Consider the following 21,156-nt stretch of genomic DNA (forward strand, 5'->3'; position numbering starts at 1 on the left):
AGAGCTGTCTTCTGCAGATGGGGAAACCGGGGTTCTGGGCCAGGGAGCGACTTAGCTCTGGTGGGAGGGAGGGGACAGAGCGGGGGGCCAGACCCTGGGAGCTCTCTACAGTCCCCTTTATGCAGCCCCAGGACTTCTGCTGAACTCAGAGCCACTTTTAAGAAGGGCGACGCCCAGAAGGAACTCGGGTAGAGGGCCTTAGGAGTCGGCCCCGTGCTGCAGCGGAGATGCAAGGCTGCAGCTTTCAGGGGGGCCCTGGGCCCAGGGAGGGAAGGCTGGCAGGGTGGAGGGGGCGTCCAGGCTTCAGAGCCAGGCCTCCTCTGGCACCGCTCACGAGGAAGCCCTCGCGGCAGCTCAGCACGATTCTCAGTGACCCCTGGAGTGTGCTAAAGTCCCCACGGTGGGATGGGCCAGTGTCCAGGGAGCTCCCCACAGAGCTCAGAGGGTGGAGGACAGCAAGCCCTGCAAGACAGCTGCCCCCAGGTATCAGGGCATCAGAGCCGCCCCCCCCCCATCTCCCCTGCAAAGACGGAGCCGGCAGGGAACAAAGGAGGCGGCTCAGGGCACGGAGCACGGGGCAGGGTGGGACACGGTCCGCTAAGGAGGTGTAATGGCCTTCAGGTCTGCGGGAAGTGGGGGGCCAGGCACCCTGCAGGGCCCCAACCCCAGAGGGCATCACGTTCATGCTCCTGGTCGGTGCAGAGGCCTGTGGGCTCTGGTGGGCCTCAAGGGCCTACAGGGGGGAGCCGGGCCACCAGAGGGCTTCGGGGTGGCTTCGGGATAAGCACATTCCCCGTCAGTGAGGGCCGGTCTGAGGAAGCAGGACTACTGGGAGAAAGGACAGTCTGCTTCAGGAGGGCCCCTCCGGCTGCCGCTGCCCATGGAGAAGACTTGGAGGGGTCAGCCAAAGGGTCAGGTGGCTCGGCTGGGGATGGTAGCAGGACCCGGGAGACGCGCAGAGATGTGGGGGCCTGAGAAAGGGGAGGCTGGACTGGGCTGCGTACCGTTCTGAACCACTGAGTTTGAGGAGGCAAGGGGCCTCGGAGCTGGATCTGAGCGGGGGACACTGGAGGCAAGGCTAGAGGCCCGGGCAGGGACGGAGGGCAGAGGCCCGAGGAGCACAGGTGGGGGCACACCCACCCCCTCCCTGTGGAGGAAGAGGAGGTCAAACAAAGGGCCATGGTCTGCCCTCAGATCTGCGCATAGCCGCCCACTCACATGCCGCAGGGGCAGGAAAGGAGGTCTACTCCATCTCCAGTCCACAGACGGGGCGGGAGGGAAGGCAACGTCCGTCATTGTTACTTTCTAGTCCCTAAATTGTTTTAAGCAGCCTTGGTGGCAAAGTGGTTAAGCACTCGGCTGCTTAATGAAAGGTCGGTTGTTCAAATCCACCCAGTGGCTGAGGGAGGAAAGGCCCGGCGATCTGCTCCTTTAAAGATTACAGCCTTGGAAACCCCATGGGGCAGTCGGCTCTGTCCTACAGGGTCGCTATGAGTCGGAATCGACTCGTCGGCACACAAAAACAACCAGATAGTTTTTATTTGACACTTTAACCCAAGAGTTATTTTAAAAAGTCATGGTGGTCGGCAGAATAATGGCCTCCCAAAGATGTCCAAGTTCTACTCCCTGGAAGCTGTGAGTCCATTAGGGAATTAAGGCTGCAGATGGAATTGGGGCTGCTAATCAGCTGACCTTGAGATGGGGACATCGTCCTGGAGAATATGTGTGGGCCCAGCATCATCACATGGCCGATGCAGAGAGGCGCAGGAGGGTGGAGTCTGAAGGATGCAGAGAAACACTCCACAGCCGACTGGCAGTGCTGGCTCAGAGCACCGAGGAGGGGCCGCTAGCCAAGGCATGCGGGCAGCCTCTGGAAGCTAGAAAGGGCAAGGAGATGAATTCTTCCCGTAGCCTCCAGAAGGAACCAGCCCTGCAGCACCTTGATTTTAGCCCAGTGAGGCCATTTCCAGCATCTGCCCTCCAGAACTGTAAGATGATAAATGCATGTCTTTAAAGCCACAAGTGTGTGGCCTTTGCTGGAGTGGCCACAGGGGCTGATACTGGAGCCTCCCCTGTTGTTGTAAATCACACTTTCTGTTTCACTGCTGCTAGAGTGTGTGCTCTGTGTACTTCTCCGCTTTCGAATCTGTTCTTCTCCACGCAGCTCGATACGTGAATTTCTTTTGAAAACCTTTTCATGTACATATGAGGATAATATTGCTATTTGCAGGTGACACTTTTTGAAATACACCTATTAAATCAACCTTTAAAAAAAAGCTAATTCAAATGTTCCATACTTGATCTGTCTTCTGAATTCATCAAGGCTGAGTGTGGTATGTTGGGTTTTCCCACTTCAATTCCTTTGATCAACATCTCCTTTATTTCTAAGGGTCTTTGATGCATAGAATTCTCTGACTTGCTCCTCAGGATGTGAGGTGTCTTGACTTCTCTGCTGTGTAGAGTGGCCTCCGTGGAGCTGTTCAATGCTACTGTGCCTGGAATTCGACTTGGTCCACTATGTCAGTGTCCTCTCTGCTGTCCTCTCTCGTCCTTGAGTCTGCACTTGACCATCATTTCGTTGACCTGTTCTTGATTTCAGTCCTACCGTCGAGTCTCTGCCCGTTCTAGGGGAATTTACCTCACTTCAAGGTTTCACTCGGGGCCATGGTGGTGCAGTGGTTAAACATCTGGCTGCTAACCAAAAGATTGGCAGTTCAAATCCACCAGCTGCTCCTTGGAAACCCTATGGAGCAGTTCTATTCTGTCCTATAGGGTTGCTATGAATCTGAATCGACTCAATGGCAACAGGTTTGGTTTTGGTTTCAAAGGTTTCGCTCTGTTGCAGATAGGGTCGCTATGAGTCAGAACCAACTCGACTGCACCTAACGACAGCAAAGGTTTTGTGATTGTTTACGTATTCTGTTTTTGCTTTGATCACTGATAAGATGCTTTCTGCTTCTTATGCCTCCTCACTAGCTCCTTTTGACCCTGGTTTTGCCACCTTGCTGTCGGTTGCTGTCTGATGGCTCTGACTCATGGTGACAAACATCGCCTGGTCCTGCGCCATCTTCATGATCATTGGTGTCTGAGTCCATTGTTGTGGCTATGTGTCGATCCATGTGATGGTGGGTCCCAACTACATCTGCAGAATTCCTTTGCTGTGTAACCTCACCTAATCCTTGGTGTCACACCAGTGGGCCGAAGCTCACGGGCCGTCTTAGAACTCCACCCACCACACTTGTTAGACATGTTGGCCTAACACTTCGTGCCCACCGTTTGGTGCCCCATCACTCGCCTTCGCTTGGACACAGGTGATTCAGAGCCCACTTCCCACCTCTTCTGGAAGGAGCCAGTGTGTCTTCTGAGTTCAGTCTAGCTGGTGTCCTTTGGCCTCAGATGGGTTTGAGAAATGTGAGGATTCTGTGGATTATTTGGATTTTTCTTGTAGACACTCTTCAAGCTTTTTACATCCTGGGCAGAAGCCAGGAGTTCCATTATCTGTGAAATTCAAAAATGTCTCCAAAACATTGATTTGGTGTTGTTTCCTTCCGTTATGTTTGCCTGTGCATGGTGAACCCTCTTCGTTTGCGGAAACAAATCTATCTTCAGTATACAGAAGTTTCTTCCGCTTTAGAAAAGCTTCTCCTCCATCTCCTCTGTTCTTTTCTCCCGGAATTGATAATGTCCCAACACTGGCTCTGATGGCTCTGTCCTGTCTGTCTGCTCCTTTCATTGCTCTCCCAAGTTCTGGAAGGACTCTCGATCTGATGAATTTGATTACCTTCTGGGTCTGACCTGCTTCCCTGCCTCCACAGCCCCCTCTCTTTGTTGTGTGTGGTTTTATCTCAGGAGGACATCCCTGCTCCCACTCCGTATTCACAGCGCCTCTTGAATCTCCTTGAGATGGTCGATCAGCATCTTCTGAGCTGAGCTACCAGGGCGTAACTCTGTCTTTAATCAGAGGGCCCTCCAAGCGAATTCCTCGGCCACTTTGTTCTTTTGAACCACAGCTGATGGCTGCTTATTCTGTGATGTTTCCCTTGCACGTCTTTGAAGAAGGGAGTGTGTTCTTGTTGGAAGTTGGGCGTGGAGAGGACTCATCAGGGACTTCCTGCGTTCCTGCCCAAATGTGTCAGGCCCCAGTGGGAGGCAGAGGGACAGGCTCCAAGATCCTGAAGCCATGGGGGAGAGTGGGGAAGCCAGCGGTGGGGGCGGCTTGCCCCGCCCCCCCCCCAGCACATTTCTGTCCCAGGGCCCTGTTCTCCAAGTGACATAGCTGCCTTCCTGCCAGGGGCCCTTGGTCCCTCACCCGCCATGACCCTCTTCCTAGAGGCCCCAGTGGGATATAGATAGCCCTCCCCTCCACACTCCTGCTCACTTCTGAGTCGGGGTCCTGCTCTTCCGAGTCGGAGGTCCCTGGGGGGTTCCCACTTCCAGTCTGGGGAGGCAATTTCTCCACAAGGAGCCGTGGTGATGGGCTCCTTGGAGCTGGCTCTGCCTGCCACCCCCTCGGCTCTTCCTGCTCACAGGAATCCTAAATGACCCCTCTCCAGCTTCCAGGAACGTTTTCCCAGCTTTCGTAAGCTGTCAGCCATTGGGTGGGCATCTGGGAGGGGATTTAGACGCGCATACATCGAAGTCCCCATCTCACCAGACATCCCAGGGACCTTTGACTAAGAACAAACCAAACAGGGAAATGGGGGGCTGGGGTGTTTCCTCTGGGCCGGGACTCCCTGCCGCCATGACCCTGGCACACCCAGGTCAGGTTGCCATACCCAGCAGGGCAGGCCCAGCGCCTCTTCCGGCTCTGCCAACCCACCAGCGTGTTCCAAAGCCAGGTTCGAATTTTACACAACTTCTTTCACTTCCATGGACTGCTTTTTCCTTGTTTCACATAAGGCAACGTGTTTGTCAAGAGAAAGTTCATTAAAAACATATTTTTCTAATTAAATGGTAGGCTGTGCTATGCAAACAGTAAGAGTCTTGTTTGAAAGCAAATCCCTCCCTGTTTCCAGGGCGACCCCAGGGACTCAGTAGGACAACAATGCACAACCCTGCCTGGGCGTCAGCACACGCACCAAACCAGCCCCAGGGAGGCCCACCCGCAGCTGGCCGGCCTCGGAGCCAGTGTGACTCGGGCAGAGGGCCTGGCTCCCACCCAGCGTCACCCCCGCCCTGCCCATGCTCACGTGGAGAGGCCACCAGGTTGTCGTCCTGGGATGGGAGCCAGGTTCACAGCTTCGATGGCTGGGAGGGGCTGATGCGTCCTTAGACTCTGCCACTGCCCCCTCCCTCCCCTGCCCCCAAACATGCCCTGTCCAGCCCCCCCAAACATTCCCTGTCCAGCCCCCCAAAACATACCCTGTCCAGCCCCCAAAACATGCCCCGTCCAGCCCCCCTAAACATGCCCTGTCCGCCCCCCCAGTGCCAGCCTCTCACACACCCTTCCTCTTCTCTGCCTGAGAACTCTCCTCCAGGGCCCACGCTAAGCATCAGTCGCCAGTTCTAGAGGCAAAGTCCCGGGAGCTTCTCACCCTCCTGGGCACAGGTCTGTGGGGCTGGCAGGACATGCGGTCCACAAGGTCCAATGCCAAGGACTCCAAACTACAGTTATAATTGAATTACCAAGGTTTGTGGAGAAGGTCTGCAGCTGTATTACTTGATGACTTTGTATTTATCAGGTTTTGGTGTTTAAGATTATTTTACCTTCAGAAAATGAATGGGTGAGCTTCCCTTTATCAATCACCTGGCCAGTCTCAATAACACAGGAATTACGTTGTCTCTAAAGATTAATTTGAACTTACCTGTGAACACTGTACTTCTCCCGATGTGTTAAATAAACCAAAAACCAAACCCACTGCCGTCAAACCAGTTCCAACTCACGGAGACCCATGTAGAGTAGAACTGCTGCATAGGGTTTTCTTGACTGTAACCTTTATGGAAGCAGATTGCCAGGCCTTTCTTCTGTGGTGCCAGTGGGTGGGTTCAAACTGCCAACCTTTAGGTTAGCAGTCGAGCACGAACCGTTTGTGCCACCCAGGGACTTTTCGGTGTCAGATAACAGATTTTAATTCCCTTGCCAACCACTTTTATATCCCTGATCTGTCTTAGCTTTCCATCTCTTCTGGGGTCAGCTTTTGTCATTTCAAATGCATTGCCAAGGATTTGTTCGTGGATTTGCTTAGCATCACTTTCATCTTATTATATGTAGTTGTATCTATTTCTGTCTTTAATATTGTAGATTTTTGTTTATTTTTCTTAACCTGACTTGCCAACAGTTCATTTGTTTTATTGATTTTTACAAAGAATCAACATTTAAACTTTCTTTCATTTTTGTCTGGTTTATTCATTTTAGCTTTTACCTCTACTACTATCCTCTTCTTCTCTTTTGTTATTGTAATTTTTCTAATTTCTTAAATGAATCATTGGTTCATTGGGTTGGGCATTCTCATGCAATAAGAAAAGCATTAATGTTACCGCATTTTCCCCTAACTAGGTTTTGATGTGTGTCTCCTGGGCTTTTGATAGGAATTCTTTCCGTTTTTAATAATTTTATCATAGCTTCAGTTTTTATGTCTTCTTTAATCTAGAAGTTATTAAAAAGAACAATGACATGTTTGCACCTCGCTTGGCTGCTCATACCCAGTCTTACGGGAGAGAGGGTGCCGGTGGGGCGGTTATGATGATTCTTTTCTGATCACCTTCTGGACAGATCTTTGTTTATGTCCCTGGTTTGTTGGTTGTTTGCTTTCTCGGTTTGGTTTTGTCTGTTTGTTTGTGGTGTGTTTGGGAGGAAAACCAGACAAACCGATTGCAGAGTTTACGAAGAATAGACGTTTGCGATTTTCCAAGCAAATCTTGAAAAGGACAGTAAACCTTAGCATAAAGCTAGTGCAACCAAAACAGGAGGGATTGGCACAAGAGTGGACAGAGAGACAAGAGGGACAGCCAGGGTGCAGACGTGGCCCAGCACGACCTGGCACTGGGCCTCTGACTCCTGTCTGGGCCCTGGGGTCCCACTCTGTAAAGTGAGGGGTTTTGACCTCCTTCATGCTGAGGCCCTCCTGGTGCAACTTCTTTTCTGCGCCTGGCCTGATGGCCCCTGTGGGTGCAACCAGCTACACTGGGACCCCAGGAGGTTCTTTTTAGTCCTTTATCAGCCAGTCAGCTGCGGAAGAGAAAGGAGCAGGCGAGGCCTGAGTTCTAAGCGCCCAGGGTTGGGGTGCTTGCCTGGCAAGCTTTTCTTCATAGTACAACGTGCAGAATGTTTAATGAAATCCTCACTCCCTCGGTGGCTATTGTTAGCTGCTGTTGAGTCAGCCCCGGACTCATGACACCCCGTGCACAATGGAATGAAACCCTGCCCAGTCCTGCGCCATCCCCATGATCAGTTGCGGATCAGGCCGTTGTGATCCATAGGGTTTTCTTTGGCTGATTTTAAGAAGTAGATCTCCAGGCCTTTCTTCCTAGTCTGTCTTAATCTGGAAGTTCCACTGAAACCTGTTCAGCATCACAGCAACACGCTACGGTGGCTGCGTGTGAGGTGCACTGGCCAAGAATCAAACCCTGGTCTCCCACGTGGAAGGGGAGGATTCTACCCCTGAACCACTATTGCCCCCAACCCCTAGGGGAGTGCTTGAGATACCTCCCCACCTCCACACAGGGGAATTCCATGCAAGAGCTCCATTCTTAACAGGCACATGTGGGTGGTACCTAATGGTCTCCATGGCACTCCCACAGCCCCACCCGTCCTTGGTTAGATCCTGACAAGAGCCCACGAGGTTGCATCATACCCATGCCACAGATGAGCAAACTGAGCCCAGGACTGGTCCAGGGACACAGGCTGGGGCCTAACATCCTCGTCCCAAGCCCAGGGCGCCTCCCTGCACCAACTCTCCCAGGAAGGGGAGCAACTGGAGCCTATCCAACCTCGGGAGAGAAGGGCGGGGTCTGTGCTTTTCCGTAGCTACTTCAGCTCTGCCACTAAGCCTAGTTGGGGAGGTTTCTTTGTCCACCGCCTGCCATGCAGCACCAGGACGGACAGCTGCCCTGCCCCAGAAAGGGGAACCTGCAAGGGGCAGGGTGGGGCGTGAATAAGGGGCACGCCATTCAATTACCACGGTTCATTTGAATTCCATAAAAGCTGAGTCATTACAAGAGGAGCAGAATGCTTCACATAATTGGTTTGGGGCCTCTTAAAAATACCATGAAATATTTAAGCCATATTTGAAGGAAACCTCTGCTTTATTATGAGAAAATGCATACAAGCGGAAAGTGGTCATTTTCAAATTTGCAAGGATGGGTGAAACACGGCAATTTTCAGCACCAGCATTGTCCTCCCCTCTCCCTTTTTCAGAGCAATAAAGTGGGAGACAAAAGCAGTGCTTGCAGTGTCCACCCGCCCTGCCCCCACCTGGCAGCAGAGGAGGGACGTGAGGCCTGGACCCCTTCCCCAGCCCCCGAGCCCCAGGTCCTTCTCTGTAAGACAGGACAGTATAGGTTCCAGCTGTGGTGAGAATGGAGTATGAGCATGGACACAATGCCCAGGAAGACCGCAGCCATCATTGGTACCAGGCGTTTGCTGATGACATGCAGTGAGGGTTGGAGCGTGCCTGGCTTGCCTTGTCCCCAGACTAGGACACCTGCAGCCTTGCTCATGGGCCGCTCGGTCCCCAGTCTCTCCCCTCCTGAACAAGCGCCCCCCGGCCCCACATCTGACCTCTCCCTCCATCCTGAAACCCCCTTCCCTGGGGCTGCCTTCTCCACCTTTCCCACCTCTCTGCTGGGCCCTGGGTCCCTTCTCTTCTCCTGCTCCCCTCCCCTGCAGCCCACCCTTCCCGCCTGTCAGTGCCCTGGGCACAGCTGTGGCCGAGGCCCTTGGGGCAGCAACTCCTGGGCGGTCCCTCAAGAGTGAACTCTGAGCCTCCACCCCAAACGTGCTCCCACCCTGTTTTCCCACTGCAGGAGATGGGACCCGGACGAACCCAGCTGCCCAGGCTAGGTACCCTGGCGTCCTCAGGACAGCCCCTCCTCCTTCTCCACACCCTGACCCTCCAGTCTGCCTCAATTTCATGCCAAATCCTCCTTTTCTTGCCCTGTTGAGCCCAAACCACCATCCGCTCTTGTGTGGACACCCGCCTGCTTCCTCCACTTGTCCACTCCGCCAACTCTAAGCCCCATCAGTTGTGGTCAGTGATTTTTTCAGAGTCCACAGTCAGCCGAAAGGAACTACCATTTCTCCCACGAACACTTGATGTTGTTGTTGTCCAGTCGATTCTGAGTCAGATGCTGATTTTTCAGAAGCAGATCACCAGGTCTTTGTTCCAAGGTGCCTCTGGGTGGACTTGAACTTTCAACGTTTTGGTTAGCAGCCCAGTCCTTAACCGTTTGCCCTACCAGGGATTCCCCGTGGCTGCACTAGGAACCCCCTAATCAGTGCACACGCTTGACCCTGTTCTGGCCTGTGTCCACCCCAGCGATCAGACCTGCAGGACAGGGCAGGACAGACAGATGCTCTGTGTCATCCCCCCTACCCCGTGTTTCCAGGAGGTGCCCCGTGTCTCCCTCCCCCAGGAGCAGCTGAACGCACTGCACCAGGCGCTGGACGAGAGCAGGAGCCACAGCCAGGACCTGGCCGCCACTGGGAGGCTGCTGGAGGGGCAGCTGGCGGGCCTGGAGCTCAGGTGCCAGGAGGCGGAGGGCGCGCTGCGGCAGGTGAGGCCCCCAAGAGGGTGGGTGTGCGGTCACCAGGAAGCCGTTAACAGTGTGGGAAGAGATCCTCAGCGGGAAGGAAGGCCTGGGAGGAAGATGCTGATGCTCCCCAGGTTGACAGATCAGGATACTGAGGCTCACGGGAGAGTGAGGCAGGAAGTCAGAGGCCCGAGGGCTCCCGCCGGGATTTCCTGCCTCCGCCCCAGTATGCACCCCACGACGGAGGGGTCAACTGTGCGCGCCAGAAGCCCGGGGCCCCCCTCCCCACCCCCGCCCGCTGTGCCCCTGCCCACGCGCGGCCTCTCGCGGTCCAGGCGCTCTGGCGGCGGCAGCGCGGCGAGCAGGAGGCGGCGGCGGCGGCAAAGCGCGCCCTGAGGGAACAGACGGCTGCGCTGCGCACCGAGCGGGCAGGCCTGCAGGGGGAGCTGGCGGCACTGCGCGCGCGCCTGGCGCAGGTACGGTCCGCGGGTCCGGGGTGGCGGGGTGGAGAGGGGGAGGAGGTCCCAGCAAGGGGAAGGGGGTCCTGGCGGGAGGAGAGGGTCCAGGGGGGTGGGGAGGGGCGAACAAGGAATCCTGGCCGGGGGAGGTCAAGGAAGGGGGTGGGCGAGAGGATACTGGCGGGGGTGGACGTGGGAAAGTCCTGGGGAAGGAGGGTCTAGGGTTGGAGGAAGGGGGTCGCGGAGGGGGGAATCCCGGCGAGGCAAGGTCCCAGAGGAGATCCCAGCGGGGACAGGATCCTGGAGGAGGGTCCCTAAAGAGGGTCCCGGTGAGGGGAGGGCGTCCCAGGAAGGGGTGGGCCCCGGCGAGGGGGCGGGCCCAGGGGCCGGGAGGAGGGTCCCTGGGAAGGGTTCCTGGAGGTGGGGGGAGGCTTCTCCGCGTCCACATCTGCCAGTGAGAACAGCTCCTGCTCTGCTCTCCAAGCTCATGGTCACCCCGAGCAGAGGGCCCTTCCGGTGGTGCTACCCGCCTTCCCTATGCGGGAGGCAGGCGGGGCCGTGGCACGGCGCCAGCGGCTCAGAGCCCCAGTGGGCTGTGTGAGACGCCCACCTTCTGAGCCCAGATGCACGGGCTGACACAGCCCCTACCTCCAAGAGCGGAACCAGGTGACAGGTGGCGTGGGTCCCGGTCAGTATAGGTGCTTGGCAACTCTCCCTTCCTGGCCCTCTCCCTCAGGACGCTGTCAGGGACACGTGACCCAGACCTCGGGGTGGGCCGGGGGGGACAAGGCCAGCCCCCCACGACACAGAGACTGGAAAACGCATGGCATCGAGGGTGGCGTCCAAGTGTCACACCAGCAGACCTCCCAACACAGGTTGGGGTGCAAGGCAGGGTCACCAGCCCAAGGGGGTCAAACAGACGCTGGGAACACAGCACAGGGGCAGGGGCAGGACAGCAGCTGACCCCCGAAGTGCAGAGTGGCAAGGAGGTGAGGCCAGGCTGTCTGGCAGGTCCCCCGGCCAATGACTACAGCAGACCTGTCCCCAGCCCCCATGTATGAAACTGATCGAAGGGAAGCCGTCTGGGCTAATATGGGGGTAGTAGCCAGAGCATCTTCCTGGGGCCCAGATTCGCTGGCAGGGAAACTGAGGCCCAGAGAGAGGAAACAGAGCCTCTAGGAAGCGTCTGTCCTGGCCACGTGTCCCCAGGCAAGCCCAAACACCACCATAGTGTGGGCCCTGGCCAGCAGGCACACATGTCCAGTGGCTTTTCAGGAGAGGAGTAGCTGGGCCAGTTGGGGCATGTCCCTCTGGGGACAGGATTGGGAGCAGGGTAGAGGCAGGGAGGCCCCCTGGTCAGAACAGGGGCTGGAAACCACTGGCCACCTTGTGGGCCACTAGCTGATGGACCGATAGGATGGACTGACACAGTGGCTGCAACAACGGGCTCAAGCACAGCAAGCACTGTGAGGATGGCGCAGGACCGGGCAGTGTTTTGTTCTGTTGTACAGAGGGTCGCTATGAGTCGGAGCCGACCTGGCAGCACCTAACAACAACAACGGGGCCACCTGCACTCCCACGGGAGGAGTGAGCCGGGGGGCAGTGACTGGGACCAGGCCCTTCTCCGAAACACAGCCCAACACTCAGTGGCTGGGCTGGGGGACCACGGCCTCCCTGTGGGCACGCCTTTCAGGGTGCAGTGGCACTGCCGGGGACAGCAGGGCAGCTGTGGGCACGGTGCCCACCTCGGGTCCCTGGAGGGGGAGGGGAGGAGCAGCTAATGAGTTCCAGGAGGTCAGCTGTGAGGGCCGAGAGCCCATAAACCCTTTATTGGTGTCTCAGGAGGGGACCGATGTGGCGTGTGTTTATTTTGGATTCCACTTTCCTCTCAGCTTTTCAGCGTGCTCGTCCAGGCGGGTAACTGGAGTTTTAAAGGAACAGGACTTCCTTTTCCAGGGCAGGGGACGCTTTGTTTCTCCTTCTAAAGAAGAAGGAATTCTTGTTTTTGTAACACTGCAGCCCTGACCCCATGCTAGACCCTCCCATGTGATCCACAGTGATGTGTCTCAGGGGCACCTGCGAGGCTGGGCCCACTCCACGGCCTGGGCCCAGAAGGACCCCAGCTCGGCCGCCCAGCCCCCCTGCCCCGGGCCGCACCCTACCCGGCACACCACCCAAGACGTGGCCTGGCCTGGAGTGATGGAGGAGGCGTGTGTGGAGAGCAGGGCCTGGGTTCTGATCCTGCCCCAGCCGCCTGAGGGTGTGAAGCAGAGGGGGGAGCAGATGGCGTGGGGCCCCATACCACAGAGAACCCCTCCAGGCCTGGCCCAGGATCCAGGTCCCTGGAATTGGGCCTTCTGGGCCAACAGGTGGTGCTCCTATCCCCACATCTGGGCCCTGAAAGGCTCTGCTTTCAGGACTGGGTTCTGGTTCCGCTCCTCCCTCCAAAGGGGCTGTCCAAAAGGGGACAAAAGGCACAACGCAACCATCACATCCAAGCGGATGTCTCCTTGATCACTTCCCTGACGTTTGACCCCAGCCCATCCCTCCTGCCCTGGGCCCAGCGTGGTGAGGGGGGCGGGAAGAGGGGGCTCCACTTGGTCAACTTGCAGAGGTGAGGAGGACTGACGGACTGAGGCCCCGATGGGCAGGTGGTGCCCTCCCCACCCACCGGCTCCCAGAGGATCTGGAGCCCTGCCCGGGCACCATGGCTCCATCCAAGGCCTGGCACCCCCCCGTGCCCCCGGAGGGAAGGTGGCCTGACCCCCACCCCTGCTGGGAGGCCAGTACATCCTGCCTCAAGGCCCACCCCCACTCTCTGCAGACTGAGCGCGAGACAATGAGGAGGGAGGGGACCACGGTGCGGCTGGGGGCCGAGAAGGAGCAGCTGGACCAGTCGCTGAGCGCCTTGCACCAGGAGATGGACGGGTCCCTGCGGAAGAACCAGCAGCTGCAGGTCAGAGGCTGCAGGACCCTGCACACCCCGCCTTATGGGGGGGGGGCTCCAGGTGGGCGTGGGTCACACACAGAGGGGGCGGGCTGGACCGTGGCTTTTGCAGAGATGCAGCCCAGACCAGGACAGGGTCTGCCAGGCCACACCTCCGTCCTGTGCAGAGCTGCTTCTCTCCAGGGCCCGCCTGTTGGTGGGATGCGGGGATCCCCCTGAGGACTGGTGGGACAGTCAAGGAGCGGGGTGCTGGAAGCCAGGGTGGGGACTGCCCTCTGTGTGGGGCCGGGGGGGTCCTCAGAGGCACCAGTCTGCTTTCTGACCGTTGTCAGACGCCGGACGCTGGCTCTGTCCCTTTCCCCAGTTGAGAAGCCAGCAAGGAACGGTGGACAAGACCCCTCTGGCCCCAAGTTCAGCCAAGGGGATGTGAGGGCCGTGAAGGCAGGGGTAGCCAGCGTGGAGTCTGGGCTTCAGCGCAGCCAAAACCCCGAGCTCAATGCTTGAGCTCAAGGCGGAAGGTGGCTCACGCGTTCAGCCCTTGTCTGCGTGCCAGCTCTGGGGCTGGGGCGTGTCCCCTCACACGACCTTGTCCCCCACCGCGGCATCAGGCCAATGGTGTGCCGAACACAGGCCTAGTGGCCCCAAAGGGCAGGCACCCCAGGCACCCCCTGGGTTCTGTGCAGTGCTCCAGTGGGGGACGGGGGCGGCGGGGTGACCAGGTTCTCGTCCCAGGTCCAGATGGTGGAGATGGAGCAGGCGCATGCCCAGCGGCTCCAGGAGCTGGCAGCCCAGCACCAGCAGGACCTAGCCGCCGAGGCTGAGCGGCTGCACAGGGGCCCAGCTGCAGGCAGCAGAGGCCCTGGAGTCCCGAGAGCGGCCCCACCAGCAGCAGGTGAAGGGGTGGGAGCAGCAGGCAGGGCCAGGAGCCCGGGTGGGGGTGGAGGGAGGGCCCTGCAGGGGTGACTGCCCGGCCTCCACTTGAACTCTTGCTGCAACAGGGAGCTCACCACCCTGCCTAGTGGGGTCCAGACCGCCTCGGCGGGCGACGCTGGCTGTACTGTGGTCCCCCGTGGAGCAGAACCCGGGGGACGTGCATGTTCTCTTGGCTGGTAGTGAGTCTGTTTGTCAGTCTGTCTGTACGTCAGCCTGATGTTTCTTTCTCCTTGGGGCCCCATTATGGAGACTCCATTTGCCTGGAGGGTCCTGGCTCGGGGCCTCCCCACCCATCTGAGCGCCTGCCCTGTCCTCAGGTGGTCAGGCTGAAGGAGCAGCTGGACCAGGAAGAGCAGCGGCGGCGACAGGCCCGCCTCGGCCAGGCCTCCAGGGCCAGGAAGTGAGCCTGCTAGCACCCTGGGCGCCTGACCACCTGCGGCCGTGACGGGCATGAGGCGGGCAGCAGGCTCTGACGAGGCGCTGGGAGCCCCGGGCCACTGGGGACTTGATCCCCCAGGAGGAAACCCAGCCAGGAACCCCCCTTGGGAAAGCTGGCATGGTGATCCCTGCTGGGAGGGGCTGGCCCAGCTCCAGTGGAGGGGGGGGTGTGTGAGGTCAGCGGGGAACCCAGGACAGAGGTAGCTCCAGCGCCCAGCACTCACTCCCAGGGCCCGGCAGCAGCGGTCCCCCACGATGCCTCTGACTGCAGAACTGGTCCTGAGGAAGCCCCTCCCAGCCCGGCCCTCGGGACCTTGGCTTCTGGCCGGCACAGGACCAGGAGCACCGGGGTCCAGCGCCTCCGCCTGCTGGCCCTGGCCTGGTGCTCGGTTTCTGCGCGGACGTGCTGATCAGGCCAGGCCCGGCCGGCGGCTGCCTCGGCCCGGACTGCATTCCATGCCCTCGCTCTGTAAACACAGGGAAACACGTGGAAAACATTTCCACCACCCGGAGCCAAAAACAGAATGTCCTGCAGGGCCCGCCACCCACTCCATGTCCGGAGCCTTCTCTGCTCCAGGAACCGAGGCCGTCACGCGGGCAGGTGGCTGGGAGTGACTCATGCCACGAGAGGCATGGAGTGTGGAGCTGTGGAGTCTGAGGTTGCTGCAGGCCCCGCCCCCACCCTGCCTGCCAGCAGACCCTGGGAACATTCCTGCATCCGGCCCTGTTGCTGCGTGACCCAGGCGCCATCTTGGGCCTGCACACACCTTGCTTGTTAGCACTTTGGCGTCTCCCCCACTGAGCGGTTTTTCTCTCCAAATGGCCGCTGCTGTTTTGAAGGCAGTGCGTTTACGACATTTGTGGGGCGTTGGCCACCCCGTGAATTCCGGTGTGTGCACAGCCCGGGCTGCCCCTCGAGCTGTGTCCTCACTCCAGGGCCCAGAGGCACACGGCACCCATCCCGCCACACCCTCCGGTACTAGGGTGAGGTGAGGGTGGGAGCCTACCGAATCACAGTCCCTGTCAGCTGAGCCTGAACAACATTCTGTTCCCAAACCTATGTCCAAACCTGTGCCCAATCCATCTGTTTCGAGAGTGCTCCAGGACACTCGGAGGCTGTCCTGTCAGGCCCTAGCAACAGAGTTACCAGGTATCAAATATTGCAGAAACAGCAGCTAGAAAGAGATGGGCGAATCCGTTTCATTCTGCCTGCCGACTTTGCCTGGTTGTCAGTGACCGTGTTGAGAAGGATTCTGAAGTCTGGTCCAGGCTCAGACAGGAATAGCGAGTGCCATGGCCCGTCTGCACTGGCTGCTGCGGGAAGGGAGTTAGCGGCGGCGTGTGTACCCTGGTATTCGCCCACCAGCAGTGGCCAGGAGGGCAAACGCAAGCCCAGAGAGGACTGCAGGCAGACCCGCCCTGAGCATTCTGCAACCTGGCGCAGGGCAGTGCCTTGAGAGCAAATGCGTGGCACTCAGGGCCTGGCAGTTAGTAGGCGCCAGAACATGCTCAGACGTGCCCCCTCCCCTCCTTCCCGCCCCTCTGCGGTTTGCCGTGGAGGGATGGGGGCAGGGGAGAACTCGGCCCGGGGTCTGGGGTCATCACCACGAGAGGCCCGTGTGTCCTCCAAAGCTCCCACGTCCACCCGTCCTCATGGCGCCCTGCAGGGCCAGCTCCTTGTCCCAGCGTGACACACACCTCTGGACTCGCACCCCAGGCAGGGAGGGGCTGGAAACACGTGCGCGGCTGGTGGTTCAGTGTTCAAACGGCGGCCCCCAAAATCCAACAGACGCAACTCCCCGGAGATTTCGGGTGCTTACTGGGAACATTGGGAGTGATTTCTATTTTAACAAGTAACTAAATCAGTTTAGGAGACACAATTTTGATTCACTCAACACAGAGTTGTATACTTAGGAAAAGATTTTTTTGTAATGGAAATAAACAGGCGTTTTCTGAAACATCCCCCTGGCGAGCGTGTGGGCCTCTGTGTGTTCGATTCCAGCTGAGGCTGAGGGACTCAGAGGAGTTGGGCCTGGTTCTCACAACAGCCCTTTGGGCGCCCGTTTTACAGGCGAGGAAGGATGGGACCTCAGACAGACCACGGACTGTCCCAGGCTGGTCTGCTTGCCCGAGGCAGGAACAGGGCCACTTTAACCAAGGACAGAGGTGTACCCAGTAGGCTGGGCTGGGTGAGGCCCAGGTGCTGGGGCTGGGTACCCGCCTGTCCTCACTCGAACCACCCAGCCCGCCCTCCGAGGCTGTGAGGCCAAGGCAAACCCCCTGAGGAAGGAGCTTGGGTGGGGACCGGTCCAGTATGCAGGGAGCATGGGAGTCGAGGGACAGGACTACATGGACCTACATCCAGCCCCTGCCAGCAATCTACCCTACCCAGGGGGCTGCTGAGCGCCACAGACCACCTCCCACCACGCACACAGGGCCCTGGAGGCCCGTGGGACCCAGCGCCTATCTGGGATAGAAGCAAAATCCCTGCAAGTATCTCTGGCCCTGGGGACTCTGGCTGAGGAATTTGGGATGCAATTGGGGGTCAGAGGGAGCCACCCAGCCTCTGACCAGGGAGCTCTGAGCAGACCCTTGGACGTGGGTCAGAAGCCCACCCTCCCTAAGCCCTTCTGTGTCAGGGAGCACAAGGCTAGTCGGGGTGGGGGGCAAAGTGTGCCACAGCCAGGGAGCGTGCTGGGGAAAATGGCTCCCTGGAAGGAAGGCAGACCCAGGTGGGGGGTACAGGGGACCCACCAGCACCCAGCCCCGGCAGGAAGGGCCGGGCAGGCCGACGAGGCCGGCGGGGACCGGGGTGCCCTGCTCAGTTCTGAAACATGCATCATTTTCAGTAACTGCACAATAGTTCTGAAGCCTGCAGTGACCCCAGGGGAAGGCTGGGCTGCTTCTCTCCAGCATACACTGCGGGTGGACGGCAGGGTATACTACACGATACTTGGGAGAGTCCTTTTTTACTTGACGCTATAACCTTAGAACGTCCCCCATGTCACTAACGTGGTAAAGGCACACTTGTCCTTCCACCAGTCCTTCTGTACAGGAGCGGACGAGGCTTTACTTCCGGGCCCTCCTGGAACATCTGGAGGACGGACACCCGTGTCCTGGTCAGGTGAGGAGGGATGACGAGGCTGCCCATCGGTGGCCAGGAGGGCTCCGTGTACCTGAGGCCGGAGCCACCCACCCGCCTGTGGCCCACACGGCACTCTGCATGCTCTGCCTCAAGGTGCTTGCAGCCTCCCCTTCTCTCCACAAAGCAGCAGCGAGCAGCCTGGAGGTGCGGGCTCTAGGTCACCACCATTCCGCTCCCAGGTGCCTGGGGGTGTCCTTGCACAGAGCCAGCCCCTCCCTCTCTGCCTGACTCTCTAGCAGCTGGAATTGTAGAGGCGAGGGTGGGGTTGGAGCAGCCTCGCAGTGTTGAGAGCCTGGCCTCCAACCTTCCCTGCCCCTCCCTCTGCGCCGTGACCTTGGCCAGCCCTGCCTGCCCTCCCAGGTCTCCATCCAGGGGGGAGTGGAGGTTTACCTTTACCGGGGCCGGCACTTCTGGGCTGTCTACCTGGGGTGGGACCGCGCTTCGGAGGGGCCTGTGCTCCACCAGCCACCTCTGGGTTGGAGAGGACTAGAGAGAAGCTGGGGCGGTGGAGGGGATACAGCCAGCCCACCCCTGCCACTAGCAGCCCTGGGCCTGAGCCCGGGCCATCCTGCTGGGACCACAGACCAGACCAGCAGCCAGGTGCATGGGGCGGGGAGGCTGCCCCCCCTTAGGCGTCCTGAGGTTGCCCCCAGGGCCCCCAGACCTAAATTAAAATGTCACAGGCCTGGAGAGAGGCTCAGGTTTCTGCCCAGAGCAGGAGGCTCCTTGATAAAGCGATTTGGGTTTTGATAAATGTGGATGTTCTGCGGCAGAGACAAAGGCGCCCTTGACTCCGGAGGGGAACCTGAACAGCACAGTGCTGAAAAGTATTTCCTGATAATATTTTTAGCACCTGAAAAAAAAAATGTTTTTTCTCCTTTTTTGCCTGGAGTTTTTTTTTTTTTTTTTTTTTTTAATGAAATGTAATGCCCAGAGCTGGGGCCTGTGTTAACCCCCAGTCTCCCGGGCCCAGCTGAAAACCAACTACAGGGCAAAGGCCGTGGGGGTCAGCAAGGCATGGGTCCAAGGTCATGACCTTGCTGGGGGCCAAGGCCAGAGGGTCTGAGCTGCCGCTGGCCCACCCAGACAGGAGCCTGGGATCCCTGGGGTGGGGCCTGGCCTAGGTGTCTGCAAAGCTGCCTGGCAGTTCCACTGCACGGCCAGGTTGGGACCCTGGTCTCGTCCACCTACTCCCACAGCGCCTGGAGAAACAGTCCTTCACTCAGTGCTTGTATTGAGTACCACTGTGAGCCCAGTGGAGTGCTGGCTCTGGGGTGACTGCCCACTAAAGGCTGCAAGGCAGCCCCCAAAACCAGTCCAGACAAGGCCTTGACTAGGGTCCCCTGAGGGGTATGCTCAGGAGGGGTCTGCAGAGGTGGGCAGTGCCACAGAAGGGCAGCCTGCATGGAAGAGGCGGCCTGTGTGGGGCTCTGAGGGCAGAGCAGGAGCGTGCCAGTGGGGAGGGTGAGGAGTGAGGGTGGGGGCGAGGGTGGGCATGGGGATGGGGGCCAGGCCAGAAGTGCCCCAGTGGGGAGGGTGGGGAGCAGGGTCAGGGTGTGTGTGAGTGAGTGTGTCTGTGCATGTGTGGGGGGTGAGTGTGAGCACGTGTGAATATGTGTGTGAGTGCGTGTGTGTAGATGTGTATGTGGGAGGTAAGTGTGCATGTGGGAGCGTGTGGGAATGTGAGTGTGCATGTGGGAGTGTGCATGTGAGTCTGTGTGTAAGTGTGAGTGTACACGAGTGTGTATCTGTGAGTGTGGGAATGGGGAAACGCATGCAAGTGAGTGTGAGTGTGCATGCGTGAGCGTGGGAGTGAGGGAGCATGTGGTGATGTGCGCTCATGCGGAGTGCGTGTAAGTCAGTGAGTTCGCACGTGTGAATGTCCGTGTGACTGAGTACATTTTGAGTGTGTGTGAGTGAGTGTGCATGTGGGAGTGTATGGAGTGTGTGTAAGTCCCCCCAGGCTCCCGCCAAGAACCCGGGTGAAGTCGGGCTCTGTCATCTAAGATTAGTTTCATCTCTTATTTTCCTCCCAAAGAAGCCTGGAAGCCACGGCCTTTCTCATAGTTCATTTCTTGGAACCACAGCTGTCCTGTGGTCCTGGGAGTCTCAAAGTCAAGAGGCCAGGCCCCGGGGCTGTGACATGGGGCAGGGTCCTTCACCTCCACAACCTTGGTTTGCCCCTCTGCAAAGCAGGCCCTTTGTACCAAAGGCAAGTGAGGCTCCCAGGGTGTAAGATTTAAGGAGGTGCTCGCTCTCAGGGCGTGCCAGGGCGCGGTGGAACCCGGGAGCAAGGACCTCCTTAAATGTTGTGCCTGGGTGCCTGGCTGGCCCGACACCAAGCCCACCAAGCCGAGAATCCATGGGGGTGAAAATGCCAAGCACAGCGTCTGTGTGAGCCTGCGACTTCCAGTCACACACTCGCTCACATGCTGTTTCTTCTCAAGACGGTGTGTTACTTGCTCTGATTGCAGAACAGCACGCGCTCACTGAAGACATTTTAGAAAATGCAGAAAAACACGAACGAAAACCTCCCAGAAGACCAGGCGACTGCTGCTACCACACTCTGCTGTCGGCCTTGGCCTTTTCTGCCTGTGTGTCTGCTTGTCTTTGAGGGGTACACTCCTCTCTTTGGGGGGCCAGAACAGGTCTGCTACTAGGATTCCAGAAGCAGAGAGGATGGGGGCTGAGGCCCCGGGAGTACAGGCCATGCATTCAACCGGGGGACACAGAAGTGAACCACCGCGGGCCCCTCAAGGCGGGACAGACACTCAGAGCGATGCCTGGTGAGGGGACCAAAAGGTCGGGAGAAGGGCTGGGACAGGGACACAGAATCCGAATTTGGGCACCTTCTTTCAGGGCCCTGCTGCCATCTATCCTCCTGCCCACAACCTTACGGCCAAACCCCCCCCCCATGAGGGGCCACTCTCCCCAGTGGCCTGCCCATCAGGAAACCTCCTGGGTGTCTCTAATGATGGCCTATGTCTTTGTGGCCAGAAGGGAGGACACACTTTAACGGCCTGACATCCCCCAGGCCAGAGCAGCGGAGGGGGAAGGGTGGAGAGGGGGGAGGACCTGCTGCTGAAGCTGGGTGTCTCTGGGCTCAGGGCTGGGGTGGGGCAGCTGGGGGGGCTGGCGAGCCAAGGTGGCCCCCAACTGACCACGCTCTGGCACACCTGGGCAGGGACACAGAGGGCACCCAGAAAGCCTGACCCCCAGGCCCCAACATCCTGGACGGGCCTCAGGGAAACTGGTCTGTCCAGATTGCTCCTTGGGCCAAGGTACTGGGGTGACGACTCCTACCTCCCTGCAGAGCAGGAGCGCGGCCCCGCCCACCGGGAGCCTGGCGCTTTAAGAGCTCAATTTACATGACCCCGCCTCCACTGCTGGTCGGATATTTAAGTTGCGGCCCAGGGGCGGGCGAGCGGACCGCGCTCCGCGGGCGCCTTCTTCCGTGCAGCGGCCCAGAGCGCGGCGGAGCCGGCCGGGGCTCCAAGCCCACCGACGGCCGGGCCCGAGCCTGAGCCCGGCCCTGCGCTCCCCGC

The 21,156-nt window shown here is 58.7% G+C and overlaps 1 protein-coding gene across 1 annotated transcript in view; it reads left to right on the plus strand.

The window, feature by feature from the left end:
* CROCC2 (ciliary rootlet coiled-coil, rootletin family member 2) overlaps positions 1 to 21,135 on the plus strand; it is a 76,829-nt gene extending 55,694 nt beyond the window's left edge. The window contains 10 exon segments of the mRNA XM_023740856.1: positions 9,574 to 9,714; positions 12,973 to 13,104; positions 13,828 to 13,926; positions 13,928 to 14,008; positions 14,346 to 14,415; positions 14,919 to 15,067; positions 15,368 to 15,442; positions 17,522 to 17,755; positions 17,972 to 18,039; positions 20,925 to 21,135. Coding sequence (XP_023596624.1) covers positions 9,574 to 9,714; positions 12,973 to 13,104; positions 13,828 to 13,926; positions 13,928 to 14,008; positions 14,346 to 14,415; positions 14,919 to 15,067; positions 15,368 to 15,442; positions 17,522 to 17,755; positions 17,972 to 18,039; positions 20,925 to 21,135 — 1,260 coding nt within the window.
* The last annotated feature ends 21 nt before the right edge of the window (positions 21,136 to 21,156 follow it).

Source organism: Trichechus manatus, unplaced genomic scaffold, assembly GCF_000243295.1.
Source record: "Trichechus manatus latirostris isolate Lorelei unplaced genomic scaffold, TriManLat1.0 scaffold00165, whole genome shotgun sequence".
Lineage (NCBI taxonomy): Eukaryota > Metazoa > Chordata > Mammalia > Sirenia > Trichechidae > Trichechus > Trichechus manatus.